General features: G+C 39.3%; 1 protein-coding gene across 4 annotated transcripts in view; it reads right to left on the reverse strand.

Moving 5' to 3' along the window:
- Positions 1-22481, reverse strand: part of CACHD1 (cache domain containing 1) — a 223048-nt gene that overhangs the window by 26014 nt on the left and 174553 nt on the right. For 3 of the 4 annotated variants that reach the window (XM_031001956.3, XM_055349954.2, XM_063698042.1), the window contains 8 exons: positions 18956-19189; positions 14684-14833; positions 13125-13248; positions 12202-12319; positions 8124-8292; positions 3165-3307; positions 2322-2503; positions 815-925 (listed from right to left, as the gene is read on the reverse strand). In XM_031001956.3, coding sequence (XP_030857816.2) covers positions 815-925; positions 2322-2503; positions 3165-3307; positions 8124-8292; positions 12202-12319; positions 13125-13248; positions 14684-14833; positions 18956-19189 — 1231 coding nt within the window. The remainder of the gene's footprint in view (positions 1-814; positions 926-2321; positions 2504-3164; positions 3308-8123; positions 8293-12201; positions 12320-13124; positions 13249-14683; positions 14834-18955; positions 19190-22481) is intronic. The other variant, XM_063698040.1, reaches the window with a different exon arrangement.

Here is a 22481-nt window from a genome sequence, read left to right on the forward strand (position 1 = left end):
AGGACAATTTTTTTTTTTAAAGAAGAAAACCAAACAAACAACTTATTTAATTCTAAAGAGACTCAAATACAAGAGGCAGTAAGTTTGATATTTTGGTACTTTTTCTTTCTCACTCTTTTTTTTTTTTTTTTTTGAGACAGGATCTCACGCTGTCACCCAGGCTAGAGTGCAGCCTCAAACTCCCGGGGTGCTAGCCTCCTGCCTCAGCCTCCTGAGTTACTAGGAATACAAGTGTGCCCCATCATGCCTGATTAATTATTTTATTTTTGTAGAGCCAGGGTCTCGCCATGTTGCTCAGGCTGGTCCGGAACTCCTGGTCTCAAGTGATCCGCCCACCTCAGCCTCTCAAGGTGCTGGGATTACAAGTGTGAGCCAATGAACCCAGCCTGTTTTTCTTCATTAACAATCCTCCTTCTCTTGGGAAACACTCTCTGGCAATCATAATTGTCAGGCTCCTATTGATATTTCTTTCATCAGTTTAAAGTGGATATTTCTTCAAACTGCTCTTTAGACTCCAACATCTTTTCTTCTTCATAAACATCATCATGGCTGCCAAGAACAGGGCTAATAGCCTTTCACTGACTCAGTTTACATGACAACCATGTGAGGTAGGTATCATTCCCATTTTATAGACGGCAGGAGAAAGCTATGGAATTGAAGGTGACAGAAAGAGAAGATGTTCAAATCCCAGCTGGCCTCACTTTAAAGGTCATGCTTCTGCCTCTAAGCCTTGGTGCATGTACTCTTCTATTCAGATTTCCAAAATATCCTTGATATATTTAAGAAACGACTACAAAGTTAGTTAAAATATTACCTGGATGAATGAATTGTGTGACTGATTGTCACAACATAACCAGCTCCTCCAACATCTAAGTAAGGACCAGTCAAAGAAATCAACCCTGGATTAGCTACTGCATGGAGATACCTAATGGAGACCAAAGAAAGTCACGTTATTTTATTTTTTATTTATTTTTTTTTTGAGATGGAGTCTTGCTTCGCCCAGGCTGGAGTGCAGTGGTGCAATCTCAGCTCACTGCAAGCTCCGCCTCCTGGGTTCACGCCATTCTCCTGCCTCAGCCTCTCCAAGTAGCTGGGACTACAGGCGCCCGCCACCATGCCTAGCTAATTTTTTGTATTTTTAGTAGAGACGGGGTTTCACCGTGGTCTCGATCTCCTGACCTCATGATCCGCCCACCTCAGCCTCCCAAAGTGCTGAGATTACAAGCATGAGTCACCGCACCCGGCCAAGTCATGTTATTTTAAATTATGCACCTCTACTCTGTAAATTTCAAAGAAAAGTGAGCTTATAAGTCTAAAAATATTTATGATGAATTTTGTTTGTGTTACACTGAAATGCAAAAGGATTCTCATCTTTTGTATCTGACTGTAGCATCAACACAAGTAGTAAAGAGAATCTGAAATTCCTTCTTACTTTAAAAAGAGACACTGAACTCAGTAGATATCTGGGCATTTACTAAGATATGTAGTATAGTTGTTTTTTTTGTTCGTTTGTTTGTTTTTTTTTGTTTTTTTTTTTTGACAGGGTCTCATTCTGTCGCCCAGGCTGGAGTGCAATGGTGTGATCTTGGCTCACTGAAGCCTCAAACTCCTAGGCGTAAGCAATTCTCCCACCTCAGCCTCCTGAGTAGCTGGGACTACAGGTGTGTACCACCACACCCAACTAATTTTTGTATTTTTTTTTTTTTTTCGTAGAGATGGGGTTTCACTATGTTACCCAGGCTGGTCTTGAACTCCTAGGCTCGAGCAGTCCACCTGCCTTGGCCTCCCAAAGTGCTAGGGTTACAGGTAGAGATGTTTTAGAGGCTAGGTAGATTTTCTGTTCTTATGTCCAGTTGACTCCCCCGCTATGCTATAGCACATTGTTAGCTCTTGCTTTTGAAAATTAAAGTAAAAAAAAAGCCTAGAAGTAAAAGAATGTTTTTGAATCTGTGTGTTCATTTTTCACAGGTCATACATAAGCTGTAACTTGATTCCATAATCATTTGTAGTAAAATGAAGTCTATCCAGTAGGGACACATTTTGCATAAGGTAGGAATCAAACAAACCACTAGGAATTAAAATGGCCAAGCATAAAGAATTTCAGGCTCAAAATTTCAATGAGATAAAAACATTTTAGATAGAAAAAACCCCACAAAGCTGTTGTTAATGCTGCACTGAAAAAACTATTCAGGAACATTTTTCACCACCACGAAAGTATCTTCTTTAGTTTAATGCCCTGAAGTTGCTTTATTGTATGTACTTACCATGTCTCTCCAGGATTTGGGGGAGAACCTTTGATAACGGAAGCCCCTAAAACTCACCATTGTCTCCTAGTGGGATCAAATGCTTTGTCCATGAGGGAACCAGGATAAATTCTGAGGACGCCATTGGGTGTTGCTATGTAACGGCGGACAATGTAAGTGTTCAGGCTACTCATTTCCATTTGTGTCATCCATTCATCTGTGACGTGGCTGGTAGCCATTACTTCATTTCTGACAGAGAACTGGGAAACAAAGGAAGACATAGCAGGGATCCTTTAAAACTCACATGAAAAGAGAGTGGGCTGCTGGCAGGGCTTCCCAAAGCTCTGTTGCAGAGAAGCCAAGCCGAATTACTTTTTAAAAATCTTTCCACAGCAGATGGATGCAACCAAACTTGGTGAAAATAAACGCTTGCAGAAATACAGTCAGCAGATGCGTGATCACTCAATTGTTCACCCTACCTAGGCTTTCTGAGTTTAAGAAGAAAAATCCTATAGCGATTCATTAATATACACATATATACACACTAACCCTAAAGCTTTGTTCCTTAAACTTTATACTTATATTTATCTCGAGAGACAGCAGGGGCACTTTACTTCTTCCTCTGGGTAAGACAGGGCTGGGAAAGTTTCACTAGTCTCTAAATCACATCCCTCTAACATCACTGGAAACCCCCAGTGCTTCTAAGGCCTGTAATAGATTCTCCATGTGGCCCACGGGGCTTCTTCATCCATCAGAAGAGTCACTGCTGACCAGCCTCCCCTGGGCCACACACTCTGCAGCTCTCCAGCTGAGAGGCACAGATGCAGAGCTGGGTTTCCTACTTCAAAGGTTCACTGCCAGCACCCCCTGCTGGGCCTGTGGAGGGGGACACCAGAAATGGAGCTCTGCGCCAGCGCTTACTTTGAGGCCCGGGTTAGCAATGAGGCGGGTGTTGTCGCTGAGATAGGCGGTGTAGTGCTCTACCATGCGCTTTGTCTCTGGCTGGCTGAGGTGCTCATAGGGGGAGGAAAAGCTGCCAGCAGATAGCATGATGGTGGGACTTTCTGAAAGAGAAGCAAACAAAGCAGGCCTGAGAATGCGGAGACTCTATCTCATCCCAAACAAAAGCATCACTCGGGCTCTGCCAATCTGTCAGCTATGGTGGCTTAATGTCTTTTTTTTTCCTTTTTTTCTTTTTTTCTTCAGATGGAGTCTCGCTCTGTGGCCCAGGCTGGAGTGAAGTGGCGCGGCCTCGGATCACTGCAAACTCCGCCTCCTGGGTTCCTGCCATTCTCCTGCCTCAGCCTCCCCAGTAGCTGGGACTACAGGCACCCGCCACCACGCCCGGCTTATTTTTGTATTTTTAGTAGAGAGAGGGTTTCACCGTGTTAGCCAGGATGGTCTTGATCTCCTGACCTCGTGATCCACCTGTCTCGTCCTCCCAAAGTGCTGGGATTACAGGCATGAGCCACTGCGCCCGGCGGCGGCTTAATATCTAAAGGGCCACATTCTCTCCCTTCAGGGAGCGTACAGTCCTAAGAATGAACCAGTAAAGACATGCACCAATAAACACAAGTGCTGGGAGTAGAAATTCTTCAAACTATCTGAGATCTACATATAATATCTTATGAGGAATGAGGGGACTGCTTATGACACACATGAAACCAGTCTGGATTAAAGCCATTTTCTGGCTGTGTGATGTTGGGCAGGTTATAATACATGTAGTGTTTCTCTCATTTGCACAGCAGCAATCTTACAGAAATACAGTGAGAATTCAATGAGTTAATATTTGTAAAGCAAATGAGTATTAACTATTATTCATATTAGTAGTACTATTTAAGAAAGAAAGATGGAACAGTGAAATCAATGCAAAAATCAAATAAAAATTATTCACTCAGATGGTGGCAGCAAAACTTGACACAAACAAAAGCTTCTAGAAATATAGTAGTTAATGTATACATGTTTCATTATTGGTCTGATCTAACAGGAAAATCCTAGTTCTCTATTTAAGATACAAATTCTCACAATGAATCACAGTGCAAAACAAAAACACTAAATCTTTATCTTTGAGATTTTCTACCATTCAACCTTATAGTATTTTTAAAAGCTTTAGAAAGCATGATCATGTGTCCTATCTCATTTAATCACATAGTGCATCTTCTACTCCTTTTGTTAGTTCTCACACGTCATGTCTTGTCTCCTGGTAGCCTGGTGATCTCTGATTGTGCTGGACATTGCACTTAAAAACTAATCTGTAGAAATAGCTTGAGGCCTAAGAAGATGGGGGATCCTTCTCCAGAGAGGATTGTTTCATCCTGTCCGGTGCCACACTGCAAGATGTAGCAGGTGGGGTGTTGGAAACAGTTCCCGATTAGGAGCCAGGATACTGACCTAAGCACTGCATGACTTCAACTAATCCTATTTCAAAGGCTAATGCTTGAAGTTCCCCAAACCATTCAGATGATAGGAACCCCAAGTCAAGTCCTGATTTAACTTCAGGCCTTCCCCTAAAGATGTAGTCTTTTAGAATCTCTGCTAAAAGCATGTATGTATGTGGGGCTGGGAGTAAAAAATTTATTAGAGTCTCCACCTTTTGTGGACCCTGGATTTGATTTTTGCTTCTCTTCCTTGCCTGAAGTAGCTACTTAAAGCACTGTTTAATTTCACAGCTGTTTCTTCTGGATTGGTAGACATGTGCATTGCAAAAGTGGCTTTGAGTGTTGGCTCTCTTCTCTGGGTTCTTATTTTCTCTGAGATTTTTGCCCAGTAATTCCTCTCTCTCATGTTAGCTCTGATGCTTTCCAAGATTTTAATCCAGGATTATGTTTCAATCCAGGAATTTTATTAAATAGTTGTCCTCAGTAGGTTGGGTTAGAATTACCTAGTCTGCCATTCCCGGAAAACATTAAATAATGTTATGTTTCATTTAATTCTGATGATATCTTCATTGGCTACCCTGGGAGATTATTATTATATTAATTAACCAAAGCAAAGACAACCAGAGGCTGGAAAAGGTTAGGGTGCCTAGCAGCATGCTGTGGATTCATGTATATATTCTTTTGCAGGCCCTCCATGCAAGGACGTGCCAAAAAGAGAGAGGGTAGTTCCTGAACTCAAAGAAGTTAGGATCTGATTGGAGTGACAAGGAATAAGGAAAATAGAGAAAAATAACAGTGTTAAGAATAACACAATAATATAAGAAGTGTCAAAGGCACCCACTTCAGAGACAGAAGAGTCACCACGGGGCTGGAGTAAAGAGAAGAAGAGGTGGCTTGGGGTCTCTTTTGTAGTGACAGAGACTGGCATTTTAGAAAAGGCTAGTGCAGTAAGATGGGGTGAGCACAAAGAGACAGAAAGAATCAAGATACAGGACCCAAAGCTTTGTGTCTAGGAGGTAGACAGGCTTATTTATACACACATATACATATTTAATTGCCTTAGATGATGCACTCTTAAAAAATTTTTCTTTGTCTCTTTGTGTACCAAGAAATATGATGTCCTTCTATCAGCTCACTTGAACACAGGTGACATATATTTAAGACCTGGCCTCTAAACCCCCACATCAATGAAATCAAATGGAAACCACTTCTTTGCCATTGCTTCCCATATTTCCTATTCCCTTTTTATTGTATTTTAATTACCTTGGTTCATTTTCATTGCCAACTGATCCTAACTAAGATGCCCTTGATTACCTCTCCACCTTGTCCTGGGGCCTTACCATCAAGGTGAGGAAGGGTGCCAAGACCTCCCAGTGAAAGTCAGACACTGGCCTATGGTCTGCTTGTTAATCATATATGAAATAATTAAGTTCATACATTATCTGAATAATCTCTATGAGGCAGTGCTTGCTGTCCAACTGAAATACAATGCGATCCACAGATGCAATTTAAAATTTTCCAGTAGCCACATTAAGAAAAGCAAAAAGTGGCTGGGCACAGTGGCGCCTGTAATCCCAGCACTTTGGGAGGCCAAGGCGGGAGGATCACCTGAGGTCAGGAGTCAAGACCAGCCTGGCCAACATGGTGAAACTCCATCTTTACTAAAAATACAAAAATTAGCCGGGCGTGGTGGTGCGCATCTGCAATCCCAGCTAATCAGGCAGCTGAGGCAGAAGAATCACCTGAACCCAGGAGACGGAGGTGGCAGTGAGCCAAGATCATGCCACTGTACTCCATCCTGGGTGACAAGAGCAAAACTCCCTGTCAAAGTAAAAATAAATTAAAAAAAAAAAAAGCAAAGCAAAAAGTAGTATTAAATTAATTTTTATAATATGCTTATGGAATCCAGTATATCCACAATAGCATTATAATTTTAACATGTTATCAATATAAAAATTAAGTATGAACTTCACACTTACCATACACCTCAATTTGGATGAGCCATATTTAAAGTGCCCAATAGCTACACATGGCTAGTGGCTGCCATATTGGAAACTGTAGCTATGGGAGATATGCAAAGGAAATAAAAAATCTAGGCTTGTGCTTCTTTTTCATCAAGAAAACTATTGTACTTTATTGTCTCAAATTTCAAAACAGTGACCTAATTTTCACCAGCAGTAGCTTGCTCACACAGAACTTAAAAGAGGCTTGTACACATCAGTGTTTCAGTAAAGCATTTCTTAAAAATATGAAATTTTTAAACATACTTTTTTGTATAAAAACAAACAAAACCCCAAAGACCAAATCAAAACAAAGAAATATAAAATCCTGCCTTCTTGGATCAACATCACTGGCTCTATCCAAATTGTCAACACTGCTGGGAGGTATCCCAGAAGAGACCACTTAGTCCAGCCTGCTCTTCTGATCTCATGTCCAGGCAGAACTCTCGAGGATGGAATTTAAGGGAGGAACACAAACACGAGTGCTATCATTTGGAATCTAGAGACTGCAGACTTCTAGCCTTGATTTTATTCCCATCTGTTCCCCTTCTTCTCAGTTGGCCAGTTGTGTGATGATTCTTCGTTATTAACTGCTTTGAACCCTAAGTCTTTTCAACAGTGAAAAAGAGAATACCTGTTTTACTGTACTGTCAGTATACTGTGGTTTGGTGACAACATAGACCATGAATGCCTAGTATGTGTCTGGCACATGGCAGAGCAGAGGTGCATGGGTCAAATCTCAGCTTTGCTATATTTTATGTTATCTGGGGGAAAATTATCTTTGGTAAACCCAAATCAATCACATGTCAACTCAGGTGAAAAATAAAAAACATCTGGTACATAATAAATGTAAATTCCTTTTTGCTTCCTTTGAATTATCTTCGAATTCCTAAGCCCTTTTGAAGATAGGAATCTGTGGTAGATTACTGCTGATATGCTACATAGATTCCTTTGGAGGCCTTTTACTGTGATTCTACCCCACCCCACCTCAATAACCCCATACTTACATGTTTACCTTTAATGGGCTGTATCTGTGCCTCTCTCTATGGACTTTGGGCTACTGAAAACTCTGTACCTAGCACTAGAAGAAAGTTGAAAGTGACTAAGAAATGTGAAAGTTGAGCTCTCTTTAGAGTCTGGGCAAACTCTATTGGTGTAATTTACACTCCAGAGACCCCCTAGAAGACCAGGCTGAAGTTAAAACTTCACTCAACATCAAACTTGTCTTTTTTGCCTTCCTTGTCCTGTTTTTCTCACTTCTTCACTGGTTTCTCAAAGCCCATCCTGTATAAATCGCGAGCACACAAAACCTTGTCTCAGAGTCTGCTAGACGATCTGATTTGAGGCCAGGCTTCAAATCGTTTTCACATTTGTATCCCCAAACCAGCTGACTCTGCAGGCATTCAGTATCTTTTTTGGAGGGGTGGGGTGGATGGTATTCAAAAGGATATTTACAGTGAGCTGCTAAGAGTAAGAATGTGAAGGAAGTGTAAGGGCTTTACCTAGGGTTGCCAGCTGTTTGAAGTGGAGGCAAGCACTGGGCTGGCCAAGGAGATCCAGCCGGTGGTACAGCAGCTTGCTGCTGGGAACAGTGTTGAGGTTCTTCAGTTGTTTCACAGGTATTTCTGGTTGTATCACCACAATACACAGAATAAAGGAAGTGTCTTGTACCTGTAAAAATCAATAAAGAATTTCTGACCTAGAAAATGAGGGTTCCATGGGGACAGGGACTTTGCATACATTATTTTCTACTGCCTCTATCTTCTATCTTCATATGGAAGGTATTCATTAAATATAGGATGAATGAATGAAGACATGAGGATAGGGTAATAGAAGATATCTAATTTTGTATTTTCTGTTTTCTTTTCTTGTTGAGGAGACTTGAAGTATGTAACAGAAAATCATGGGGCTAACGAAAGGATAAGAAAGGAGTCCCTTTGAAATTGTGACCCTAGTCTTTTTTTGCTAATGTGGGTTAATGAGCACAAGCTAGAACAGGACATAATATTATAACACTTATTTCTATTTGGATTTGAAATGCACTTAAAAATACATAATTGGTTTTGCAATAAGTGTTCTGAGAATTGACTATTTTTCAAGTCAGTAGTGAATTCTCACTTTAAAAGACAGGACTGAGGAGCAGCCAATACAGAATCCAGTTCATTCATTCTATTCCAACTAACGCTTTCTCTTGTCCTGGTTGCAAATGACCAACATCACTACTTAAACTCATGAAAAACACAAATCCTATGGCATCCCTGCAGAGTCAGCCTGATTTGTCATTGCAGACCATGGTAGGCAAGTATGCCATAGCTTAAGTCTAACTTATTAAGCTCATATGTAGAAACAGTAGTATTTTCAGATTCACTTTGTGCCTAGAAATGGATGCTTCAACAAAATTTAGTGGGGACAATGTCCACCACAGAATCAAAAGCCAATCTACCTAGTTCTAGCCACTTGAGAAAGACTTAAAAGTAAAAGAAATTTCTCGATTATTATCCTATTATATTAGAAGAAAGACTGAACCTATTTAAAGATGGTTTATAAATAAATGAAGAAGGTGATGACTAGTGAAATCAGAACTAAAGAACGGTGCCTTATAAAGCAGCTCATGTGACTTACTTATTGAAATAAAAGTAAAAGATGAAGGATAAAATTTTAACTAGGCAGGTTAGAGTTAAGTGAAACTTAGGATTTGTGAGGATGGTTGCAGACTCTTAAACACAGAAGCAATTTGCATCTTCCTGGAATTGCTTTCAAGTACTGCTGGCAAAGATATTCAATTAGATTAACAAATTTAATCCTTTTCCTCCATTCCCCAAATTATAAATTGACAAGGTGCTCTGAAGTGGCATTTACTATTTTCTCTCTTTTCAATCTCACCGTCATCTTTTAAGTTTGTTTTCCTATGTTGTGTGTTCCAAGGAACCAAAAGACAAAACCCTACCAGAATGACTAGAATATAATTTTATAATTGGGTCTATTCTGTAAGAGAAAAATAAAGTTACCGTAAGCTTCTAAAAGTAGCACTTTATAAACAGTTCTTAGGAAAGCAGATTTCAATATAGGTCTTTCTGTCATGTTCTTAGCTGAAAAAAATAGTCTCTACATTAAAAGGAACTCTATTTCTAGAAGGGCTCTCTATGGGTTGGGAGTGGGTTTTTTTCACTGATTATAACATGGGATCCATGTTTTGAAGTGAAGCAGGCCTGTGTAACATGGGAACATGTGAATACCTTCTAATAGTCAGTACTTCTATCAGAGCAAACAGCCTCCTAAAGTGCTAAAAAATGCACTTGGGTTACACAGTGATGGAGTAATCTCTTAATGCTGCTAACATAATCTCTCAAGTTATATTTACATTAATTCAGTGAAATAATCCCTCAATATCTGCTATATCTATGAGTGCTAAGCAGTTTAGGCAATTGTCCTTAGGATAAGCTAACTCTATTTGGATTATATTAGAAGAAACCATTTTATTTTTTAGGACAAGATGAGTATCTACCCTCCTCCCCAACAAAGTAACTAAAGAGATCTTAAAAATATTTGCCCTTGTTACTGGGTAACCAGCCTAGCCTTTTTTTTTTTAAGTCTCCAATCTCATTATTTATTATCTCCTAAAGTTTTCACTTATAGTGATCTGCTCAACAATTTTAGAACTCGGAGAAAGCTAACACTTCTACCTGAAGTGACTACATGATTACTACCTCGAATTTGCCTAAGAAGAATAACCAGAATTTACTAGCATCGTTGAAAAAAACCCCACTAACACTGAGGCTCTTTACTCACACAAATTATTGTGTCACACAAATGCCTACATTTCCTTCTTTCCCTTTTAATGCCAGCAACCATGCAGATATTTTCCAGGATGTAACTGAGTTGCTTTCAATCAGAATATGTTGGAGGTAAACAATCTCTAATTTCAAACACAAAAGTCTGTTTTCTAATTGAGAATTTTGGTGGCCGGCTCACCCTTTCTGATATGAAAATTAAATAATTTATCTTTAAAAATGATATAAATATAAGGGCAGATGGTGCTATCATTCTAAAGAAAAATCTGAAAATAAGTCAGCTAAGAGAATTTCAAAATAGGCTTTGACCTTCCTCAAATGTGTATTACCAAACAACAAACTACCAGTAGAATTAGGCTTGTAAACATAAGTTTCTCAAATAGTTTCATTTATTAATTTGTTTGCTTCATTTGCATTTTAGTAATTGCTATTGCCATAATGATACTTTAAGAACCAAACAAGAAGGTTGGAAGAGACTCCTGCCTAAAGGCATTCTGGCTACTCCCAATTCCTATCTTTCCTGATCCAACTGATACAGGCACAGACACTGTATCGAGTTGCTGTTTGTCTGCATCCACCACTAGGCTCGATGCTCTATGAAGGCAGAGAGAGTGTCAATCTTCTTTATCCTTCTTAGTACACAGAAAATGTTCAATAAGTAGTTTGTAAAGGGATGATTAAATGGATCTATTTGGAGTCAACAGGTTAAACATCAGATTTGTCCATCCAAGAAAAATCTCATGTATGACTGCATTTTATGTTCAGCGATTAAAATTTGATGATAAAAGTAAAACTCTACTCCCCTTTTGGTCAGTTATAGTATTTAGGGTCCTTCAACAGCACTGCTATGCTACATTGGGAAGGAAGAGGAGAGAAGAGAAACACAGGTAACATGAACAGTGTGTGTTAGATCCGCTTTCTCTATGATTCTTTGAAGCCTGGTGTCTGAAAGAATCTGGTAAGAGAAAGCAGAAATGGGTGCCACAAGTTATGGCCAAACTATCCATCTGCTTGTGTTGAACATGAATAATCCAATTTCTAATCTAAAATTTTCTTTTCCTTAGAGAATGTCGGAAGGTACTTATGCTTTCATGTCTCCGTTTAAACTCCCAACCTCCACAATCTGAGTTGAACTGAAAAAAACCAACTGGATGTAATCTAAATGTGCAATAATAGGGGACTGTTTAAAGAAATTTGGGTTGTCTACACAATGCAATCCTATATAGCCATTAAAGCCGTGGGTGAGCGTATACACACACACACAAATATATATACCTGCCTGTATATACACATTTTCTGGAAATTGATCTAAGTGGCTACTTATGGGGAATGAAAAGTCAAAGGAAGGAAGGAAGTAGATAGTTTTGGTGCTAGCATGGCTCACTGCAGCTTCGGCCTCTCAGGCTTAAGCAATCCTCCCACCTCAGCCTCCTGAGTAGCTGGGAATACAAGCATGTGTCACCACGTCTGGCTAATTTTTACATTTTTTTATAGAGATGGGATTTTGTTATGTTGTCCAGGCTGGGCATAGTTTACTTTCTACTTTACATCCTTTTATATGGTTTGATGAATTCATCATGAACAATTATCAGTTTTATAAACAAAAAAGGAAAAATAATTATACAACATCTGTGGAATGTCTTCTTTCCCAATCACTTTAAAAACTGATTAGTCACATTACGAGACAAATTATCAGACCCAAGTGCCACCCCTTGCCTGAGAATTCCAACATGAAGAAGAGCACTGTACCCTGTAGCTCTTCAAGCAAACACAACTTCCTCTCACTCACCATCTTCCAGGCATAGCTAACATTGTAGGCTTCCTTTCCAGTTTCTCTCAGCTTGTTTATGTGCCAAGACAGGGATGAGTTCACAGGGACTGCGATAATCTGGCTGCCCAGAGGGAGGCTGTGTTGGCAAACAGAATTAAATATTTCAGGCAAAAGATAAAATTAAGCACTTAATTAAAGGCAAGGAAGAAGCTGTTGAGTCAATGGCCACCTCCTGATTTTGAATACCAAAGAAGCTCATCAGTTTTGAAAGAGATAATGTGAGATTTTCAATTGCGTAAAAGCATTATGTCAGCTCTGCATTAAAAACATTCCTTACTCTCCATCCTTGCTCCCCAACTCTAATTCTTTCCAGAGACTAACTTGTCTCAGATCACTCAGTCATTAATTTTCAACCAATAAGCACAAAGACCCATTCCTCTACAGGTTACCATCTGCCAAAATAATGTATCACAGTTGGAAAAGATCCAATCTGTTTTTTATTTGAAGAAAAAACAATGTATAAGATTGTGCTGTCAACTTGGAATGGACGCTACTTTGCCAGGCTATTTTTTGGCAAATGCAACAAAGCTGGTCCTCAATTTAGCCTTTTATTTTGCCAACATTTTTCAATTTGGTATCATTAGAACTTTTTTTGAAAATGAGATGAAATATATCTGATTTTACAATGAAAGTCAATGTGAACATAAAATTTGATTTACAAGACATTATTGTCAAATAATAGTTCTAAGAGACCTTATCTGTGATACAAAGTAAGCAAAATCTTGGGTGCTATTCTTACAGAAACATTACTGAGAATACTTTTGATAACATTAAAATAATTTATACACTTGTTTTATACTCTGTAGTAAATACTCGTATGTGGCTTTGATGGGTCCCATTCTCAGAGAAAAACAATCCTATGACCCTCACCTTTTCCTTACCTTAGGATATTTTGCCGAACTAATTCAAATTTTGGAATATTTTCATAATGTATGATGTCAGTATGAAGTGGGGGCTCTGACAATAAATATGGCCTGGTAAGAGATGGGTGCATAAGTGTATATCCTGCAATAAGAAACAAAATGCATGTTAATAAGAAACATGTTGTAGGAAGTTCTGAATCACTGTTTTTAAATATGGGGTACTCTGGGCTGGCTGCCCGATACTCAACTTCTCATTCTGCAACTCACCAGTCCAATAAAAACTGAACCTGTTTTATATGTGCTTACATAAAACTCTTGAGGTGTGGAAAGATGTCTTAAATTATCAAACATCTGTCTCATCAAGAGTATTTTGGAGGTATTGGTTGTTTTGTTGTTTTATAAAACATTCTAATCTACCACATAAATCTTAATGCCAATAAATCTAAGATAACAATTTAATTAAAAAGATCCAAAGGATGACATTCTTCTTTTTTTTTTTTTAACTTCTTTTAACTTCAGGGGTACATGTGCAGGTTTATTATATAGGTAAGCTTGTGTCACGGGGGTTTGTTGTACAGATTATTTTGTGACCCAGGTACTAAGCATAGCACCCAATAGTTATTTTTTCTGCTCCCCTCCCTCGTCCCGCTTTCCACCCTTAGGTAGCCTCAGTGTCTGTTGTCCTCCTCTTTGTGTCCATGTGTTCTCATCATTTAGCTCCCACTTATAAGTGAGAACATGCAGTATCTGTTCCTGAGTTAGTTTGCTGAGGATAATGGCCTCCAGCTCCATCTGTGTTTCTGCAAAGGACATGATCTCATTCTTTATTTATGGCTGCATAGTATTCCATATGTACCACATTTTCTTTATCCAGTCTACCACTGAGGGGCATTTAGGGTGATTCCATGTCTTGGCTATTGTGAATAGCACTGCAATGAACATACAGGTGTCTTTATGACAGAACGACTGACATTCCTTTGGGTACATATATACACCCAGTAATGGGATTGCTGGGTCAAATGGTAGTTCTGTTTTCATCTCTTTGAGGAATCATCACACTGCTTTCCACAATGGCTGACCTAATTTACATTCCCACTAAGAGTATTCAAGTGTCCCCTTTTCTCTGCAACCTTGCCAGCATCTGCTATTTTTTGACTTTTTAATAATAGGCATTCTGACAGGTGTGGGATGGCATCTCATTGTGGTTTGGATTTGCATTTCTCTAATGATCAGGGATACTGCGATTGTTTTCATAGGCTTGTTGGCTGCATTATTTCTTCTTTAGAAAAGTTATCTGTTCATGTCAAAGGATGACATTCTATGTGTCATTCAATCCTCCAGTCTAATTTCCTGATGTTACAAATAACCGTTCCCTACCCCTCAAAGAACATAGAAACACATGTGTAATTTGGAGATCCACTCTGCCATCTTTACGGTGTTCTACTACAAATGAGCAATCTTAGTCACAATGCTCTTCTTTACACTATCATTTTCCTATTTTGTTTGTAGAATATCTATACCTTATTTTCTTTAGGTTTCTAAAAAAGTATTCTGAGGATGAACATTTAGCAGATTACCTTTGTCATCTATGAGAAAAGTATAGGAAGCCAAAGAGTCTTGGTAATACGTCACGTCTTCAAGAATGTAAGCCAGATTCACGTCCACACCTACAATTCCCAGAAGTAGGTTTCCAAAATAACAGGGTTTACTCACAGTCATTATCAAACCTATGGGTTAAAAACAAAATAAATCTAAAGACTAGCAGAGAAGGAATTGGACAAAGACTGGAACTGTGCTCCAGTGAATCATGAAGGCTTCTATCAGCTGTCTCAATTTTGTTTGGAAGAAAAGTTTCCCATGTGGTCCAGTCATCAAGCATTGCCTTTGCAGACAGCCTAATAAATGAGTTAGCGTGGGAGGGAAAGAGCGTCCTTTGGCAGCTCAGATAGTGCAGTTAATTTAAAAGGAGGCAATTTCTATGTTTTCCACTACTTTTTCACCTAAAAAGATAAGGCCTTCCAGATCAGTGCAAAACATCAGCAACACTAAATACATTTTTCTATTTTGTGAAGCAGTTAGATTCGGCTGAACTTGAAAGATCAATGGACAATGAATCTAAAAACTGTACTTAATAGTCCAGCTGTACCGCTTTTGTATTGTACAGGTGACAATGGATATAACTTCTCTGAGCCTTGGTTTACACATCTGTTTATTTTTTTAATTTTAATATTTCGAGATGAGGTCTCACTCTGTCACCCAGGTTGGAATGCAGTGGTGCGATCATAGCTCGTGGTGGCCTCAACTGCCTGGGCTCAAGTGATCCTCCCTCCTCAGTCTCTCAAGTAGCTGGGACTATGGGGATGAGTCCCTGGCTCACACATCTGTTTAAAGGACACAGCATTAACTGCTTTACTGATTTCTAGGAAATGTTAGATCAAAAGAGACTATGGATAAAGGAATGCTTAAAAGGTATTATTACTATACCCCATTAATGCATCCTTTAAAAAAAGGTGAAAACAAGGGGAAAAAATTTAGAAAGGTACAGTATCTGAACATACAGAACTTCAAGCAGCTGAAGGAGAAATTAAGTTTCCAAAGGAATGTATTTCCAGTCATTCGGGCCAGGAGTCCCTAAATTTTTATGTAAGGGGTCAGACAGGAAATATTTCAGGCTTTGTGGGCTACACAGTCTCTAGTGCATAATTTTTGTTGTTGTTTTTTTTTTTTAAATAACCTTTTCAAAATATAAAGACCGTATTTAGGTAACAGGCCATTAAAAACAACAACAACAATAGGATAATTAGGGAAAGGGCAAAGCACACAGGAGGAAAATGTAGAAAGAGAGGTGGGTCAATGCATGGCCCCGAGATCGAGACGCCTGGTTTCTCCTTCTGGCTTCCCTGCTGGGTTTGGTAAGTTGTGCCATGTCTTGTAATGAGACTCTCCATGCATCAGATGGCTGGGGTGGGGGGGCGGGGAGGTGAGATAAAATGATCTTTACGATCCCCAACAATTTCACAATCCTATGGCTCTAAAGAAAACTCTAAACAAAAAGATGGATTGTTTATCTTTATCTTGATTTTGTTTTTTCCTGCGCTTGATGTCTATCAGCCTATCAGAAAGCCATTCTTCTAGAAACACCCAGGAAAGGGATTTAAAACTCCTGAAGGCTTCTACAAAGAATGAGCTTCTACACAGAGAATTGCATATGATGTCCACTTGAGGTATTATCAAGTTGCTATGGTTGCATAGGCCAACTAAATGCATCACTTGATAGGAAGAAGTGGATACATCACTGAAAAAGCGTCTGAAAAGTCATGCAACGGGTCTCTATTTTGGTTTCAAAAGCATTTTTTAAGCAGTTCACATTTAGAATGCTATCTGTTTTAAAATGTTTAAAAATAACAGGTATTTAAGAAGGTTTTAGAAATGCATTTTGGAGAAGGTTTTTCCCAGGTCTCCCAGGATAAATAGGTTGTAAGCGGCAGGAGCAGGCTGTGAGGACCAGCATGGAGACAGAGGTCACAATCTGCCCACCACAGTCCCCTGAGCTTTAGTCTAGGATTAAAGCCATTTTCATAGATCAGTAAAGTACAACAGAAATACTCTGTGACTGAGATGCCTGCTCGCTTCAAATTTCTATTCTCCTCTGGACAGGTTGAGAACAAAGTCTTAAAAAAGAAACACAATCTTACTTTTCAATTATCAACTGGGACAGAAGACTCTTGATCCCATTATGGCAAATAAAGTATGCTAAGCTCCTGTTATACTGACAAAATCCTCAATCACTCTCTGTACTTTAACCTAAAGCACATAGATTTACTTTTTAAAAAGAAATATGTTCAGTAACTGATATTTTAATCTGTGTAGGTTTTGAATTAGAGCCACATAAACATGGGTTTCCCTAGAATCAAGCCTCATGTCATGGAGTCAGAGGATGTGTCACTCAATAATTCTAGGGACTGAAAACACAAAGATGAAAAGACAGACACACTCTAGCAGAGGAATTCAATAGATCTGCAAACCAATCACTGAAATCCACTGCACAGGATTCATAACACAGGCCCCAAGGAGCAAAATTTGGATGGTATCAGGCAACAGGTGGCCAAAGTTCTACATGTGATTTGGTTTAAAGCATTCAGGGTAGCTCTCTGGATTTAGGAGGGAGTTCCACTCTGCCTGATACCACTATCAGTAATAGAATTTGGCTATATAATCTGAGTTTGTGAAAAACTGGATCTCTACGTCATCCTTTGTCCCTTTCACACAGTATTAACGGGAATTACTGATTTGTCTTTCTCTTAACAGACTTACAAGCTTACTGAGGGTAGGAGGTGAGCCTCACTCATCACTGCCTGGCACAATGCTTGGCTGGCACTCAGTAATGTAAGCTACATGCATAAAAGGTAACTTGCATTCAGGACTTCATATTTTCACTAAAAAGGGAAATAACCTTATCTAAAAGTGGGAGTTTCCATTCTATATACATCTGTAGTCCCTGACAGTAATAGGAGTGATTAAAAAAAGCGAGGCTGGGGATGGTGGCCCACACCTGCACTTTAGGAGGCAAAGGTGGGAGGACTGCTTGAGGCCAGGAGGTCGAGGCTGCAGTGAACTATGATCACACCACTGTACTCCGGCCTGGGTGAGACAGGCCCTGTCTCTTTAAAAATAAAAATTGAGATATAATGGCAGTTGGCTTATTTCTTCCTTATAGAAAGAGAATGTCTACCTAGTTTCTAGAAAACACCTTCTCTATAGGCTTGTTACTTTTTACACGTGAGTTTTTAAAAAAATCCGTATTTGTAAGAGTTCCTAGCTAACAAAACACAAACATAATATCTCAAATGGCAATGGTGTCTGTCTGGCTAATAATTAGCTACTTCTTCAATTTTCTTCTGTCAAGGAAGGAGAAAGGGGAGGATATAGAGAAAAGGATAAGTAAGAACATGGAGGAGGAAAAGAAAAAGATTGTGCTTTTACTAAAAATATACTGTTAGTCAGGCATTGTTCTAGATGTTTTATTATTATTGCATTTAAACTTCACAACTGCCTCGAGGAAAATGTTTTATTTTCTGTTATATTTTCCAGATTCTATTTTATAGGTCAGGAAATTGAATCCTGTGAAGGTTCAGTACTTTACGCAACATCCTGTTATGGGTAACTTAGGCATCAGGATGATGGTGATGCTGATGTTAGTAATAATAACAATGATAACAACAAAGGTAAAATACATTTAATAAATGAAATAAAAACAGTAATTATAACTGAATGGTATGCCGGTCATGTGTTATCATATATTTTATAATATCTAGGTAATCCTACATTAACTAGATAATGACAGGTCATATATGTTATCTAGTTAATCCTAATAATCTGAAAGATTTACTATCCCATTTTACAGGTGACCAAATGGAGAATTAATACCATTAAATAACTTACCAAGGACAACATCTCAAGTGGAAGAATGGAATTTGAAAGCCCATCTGAGGCCAGGCCCATGTTTGTGCGACGATGCCACGTTGCCTTGTCTCTGAGGCTGAATCCTCAGCACTTCTGAGCTTCATTTCCCATGTGCCATGATACAAAGCTACCCTTTAGTTCTAATTCACAAACTTTTGGATATTCGAGAATTCTCACAAAGCCTCCCCAGAGGATACATCCATTATGTGTACTGTGGCCAGGGTAATAAGCAAGAACCTGGGCTGGGGATTTCTGCTGTACAATACAGAGATATAGGACAGGTGGCAGGGGTGCTAAGAAACCCTATGATCCTGAGAAAGAGGTGCCCATTTCTATCCGCCCAATTCTTTTCCCCTTCCTTTAACAGGACGTTTATCCAAACTCACCATCTCCCATCTCATCAGAGAAGGGCAGGCTGAAGACGGCTTCATCAATCATCCGGTTGGGAAGGTTTGTGTAGAACCTGCCCACTGTGGTCTCCAGGTTGCTCAACTGATTCAGCACCATCATGCTGCCCTTAATCACAGGCAAGGCCGTCCGGTCTGGTACACCGTACTTCCCTGAATTCTGTTCGGCTAGATCCCTCAGAAAAGCCAGCTCTTTCAAACCAGTCACCCCATCTAAAATGGAAAGCCGAGAGAAGACCACGGAAAGCAAAATGGTTTATATCCATTCAACCTCTTGCCATTTAGATCAAATACAGGCATGGATGAGGTCTTGTAATACCAAAGGGGTTTTTGCAGAGACCACATGGACTCTGGACACAAATACCAGTTCCTGCTGAGGAAACAAAGCCTGAGGCATAGTCTTTCCTGAAATAGTCAAGAGGGGAAAGGGACTCTTCACAGGGCAATAATGAAAAACAAATGAGCAAATAAAGGAGTCCCATTCAGTAAGAATGTGTTCTCCCCAAAAGTTAATTATAAAATGAAAATTCATTTTCTGCATTTAATATTTAAAAGCAAAAGTAATAATTAACACGTCTGCATTTAATTTAATGTAGTAGATGAAACTGTAAGAGTTTTAAAGAACAGAGGGTGATCCTTTCATTCCTTACTTCTTCACCTATAAAACCACTTGCCAAAGTCTAGCCACTATGCAACTAAATGAAAGAATTATGGATTGCATTTACTGATGCCTCCAAACCCTGTTTCTTTAAGCTCATTTTAATTATAAACATATTCATGCTTGATATTGTTAGGATAATACTGAATTTGATTTACTTAATACAAATTTTTTTACATTTAGAGGGTTTTGAAAACTTTGTACAAAATTTAGGCATACTGGGATGTATTATTCTACAACATCTGTAATTTATAGCACTAAAGTAAATTTAATACACTTTTTTTTTTTTTTTTAGTTTGCTATTGTTGGAACATAGTCAAAAGGATTAGAAACTGATTGCATATGGGGACTGTTGTAAACGAATTCAAAACGATTTCAGTCACTACTGAGATTCTACCACTGCCTTTTTAAAAGGTTTTGTCTCATGTTCTTGCAGATTTCAATACCAAACCATGAACTATTCAGTCATTAAAAAGAATCTGAAGTTTTCGTGGTTCATCTACCACATATGTCTTTAGCATTTCTACATAGAGAGTGTACACACTTCTAGCACTGGAAGTCCACTTCTAAAATCATGGCAGAATAAAATAAATATTAATTTCTTTCCCTCACCCCCCACCTTTTTTTGAGACAGTTTCCCTCTGTCACCCAGGCTGGAATGCAGTGGTGCAATCTTGGCTCACTGCAACCTCCACCTCCTGGGTTCAAGCGATTCTCATGCCTCAGTCTCCCGGGTAGCTGGGATTACAGGCATACACCACCATGCCTGGCTATTTTTTTTGTATTTTTGGTAAAGACGGGGTTTCACCATGTTGGCCAGGCTGGCCTCGAACTCCTGCCCTCAAGTGATCTGCCCACCTTGTCTCCCAAACTGCTGGGATTACAGGCATCAGCCACCATGCCTGGCAAATCATTTCTTTCTTAAAACACATTATATTTAAATAAACTTGACTTTTGCTCCACTCATGCAATGCTAAAGGAAAGGAAAAAATACCTGGGCCAAATTAAGTCAGAATCAGATTACTGTTCCCTTTGCACGGCACAGAGTTGAGATGGGGAGTGAGGGGTACACTCCAGAGTAAAAGTTAACACCAAAGACACGATTGGTACCTGACCTTATATCCTTGAGAAGCTCACAGAAGTAAAACAATAAAAGAAGAAAACTCGAGCAATAACTAAATTTCCCTTCTTTGTTATGTATTGCTTGAGTCTCTCAAAACATAAAAGAAAAGTGACAAACAACAATATCTACTAGGCAAAGAAGAGTAGCGTGGGATGGAAGGTTATGGAGGATTGAGTATGAGGTGTTACTCCATCATGAGATGTTATGTAGGGATGGCAGGAAGGTCAGTAGGGTGGCTGATTGGTAAGTACGCTGGGTTGCCTATTATCAACATGGTCATGCTAGAAACTACATTTCCCAGGATCCTCTTTTCTTGTATGCTACCAGGTTAAAGGTGCAAAAAGTGAGGGCTGTACTGCGAGATTTGGGGGACAGTAAGAAGTGGTGAGAGACAGACACTGAGGGGCCAGAATGCTCCAGTTTGTCCTACTCTTCTCTGTGTTCAGCTCCCTTTCCCAGCTGCTGACCTGCTCACTGATAGCAACCCCAGGCATGTTCCAGATGCTTCACTGAGCATGCACGGGGGCCGGCAGCCACAAAAAGCCAACAGCCTTCCATGGACTTCTACACCAGGTCTCCTAAGTGATCTTCCATGTTCTTAGCTTCTGGACTTCCCAGCAGGCCCCAACCTGGTTACTAAACTTTCTGAGATGTCAACTCCCCATCTTGGGTCTTTTATTTTTTTTCTCCCACAATTTCTCCCAGTTTCTCCCACAATTGTGTGCATTCTAATTCTGACAATAAACTCTTTTTTAAATTTAATTTTTATGGGTACATAGCAGGTGTATATATTTATGGTGTACACGCGATGTTTTGATACAGTTGTGTAATGTGTAATAATCACAGCAGAGTAATCGAGGTATGAATCACCCCAATCATTTATCATTTCTTTGTACTATTAGAAACATCAAACTTCCACCGTATTAGTTATTTTAAAATATATAATAAATTACTATTGACTATAGTCACCCTGTTATATTATCAAATACTAGATCTTATTCCTTCTATCTAACTATATTTTTGTTAGATAGAATGTAACCATTACCAATGATTACCCATTAACCATTCCCAATCCCCCCAACTTCTCTGGTACCCTTTTCAGTCTCTTATCTCCTGTAGTTCAAGTGTTTTATTTATTTTATTTTTTGAGACAGAGTATCACTCTATTGCCCAGGCTGGAGTGCAGTGGTGCCATCTTGGCTCACTGAAACCTCTGCCTCCCAGGTTCAAGCGATTCTTGTGCCTCAGCCTCCTGAATAGCTAGGAATACAGGCATGGGTCACCACACTTGGCTAATTTCTGTATTTTAGTAGAGATGGGGTTTCACCACGTTGGTCAGGCTGGTCTCGAACTCCTGACCTCAGGTGATCCACCTGCCTCGGCATCCCAAAGTGCTGGGATTACAGGCGTGAGCCACTGAGCCTGGTCCAAGTGTTTTAATTTTTAGCTGACAACAAATTCTTTATTCCAGTTCTCTTAGTCAATCTGTTTCCCTATTTGTAAGTAAGGTTAATTGTGTCTACTCTAGTGAATTACACTTAGAAATAGGGTTCTGAGAAAGAGAGAGAAAACTGGCAGTGAGGATGTGTGTCTGGTTAGATTAAAGGAAGAAAGAGAAAAGGATGCTGAGATGGAAGTAACTAGAGATTCTAAGGTACGGAATTACTGTAACAGAAAGTGTGTAAGAGACTCTGGTTGAAGAATTTAGGACCAGTGAAGGAATG

The sequence above is a fragment of the Gorilla gorilla genome, chromosome 1 (assembly GCF_029281585.2).
Source record: "Gorilla gorilla gorilla isolate KB3781 chromosome 1, NHGRI_mGorGor1-v2.1_pri, whole genome shotgun sequence".
NCBI classification, from domain to species: domain Eukaryota; kingdom Metazoa; phylum Chordata; class Mammalia; order Primates; family Hominidae; genus Gorilla; species Gorilla gorilla.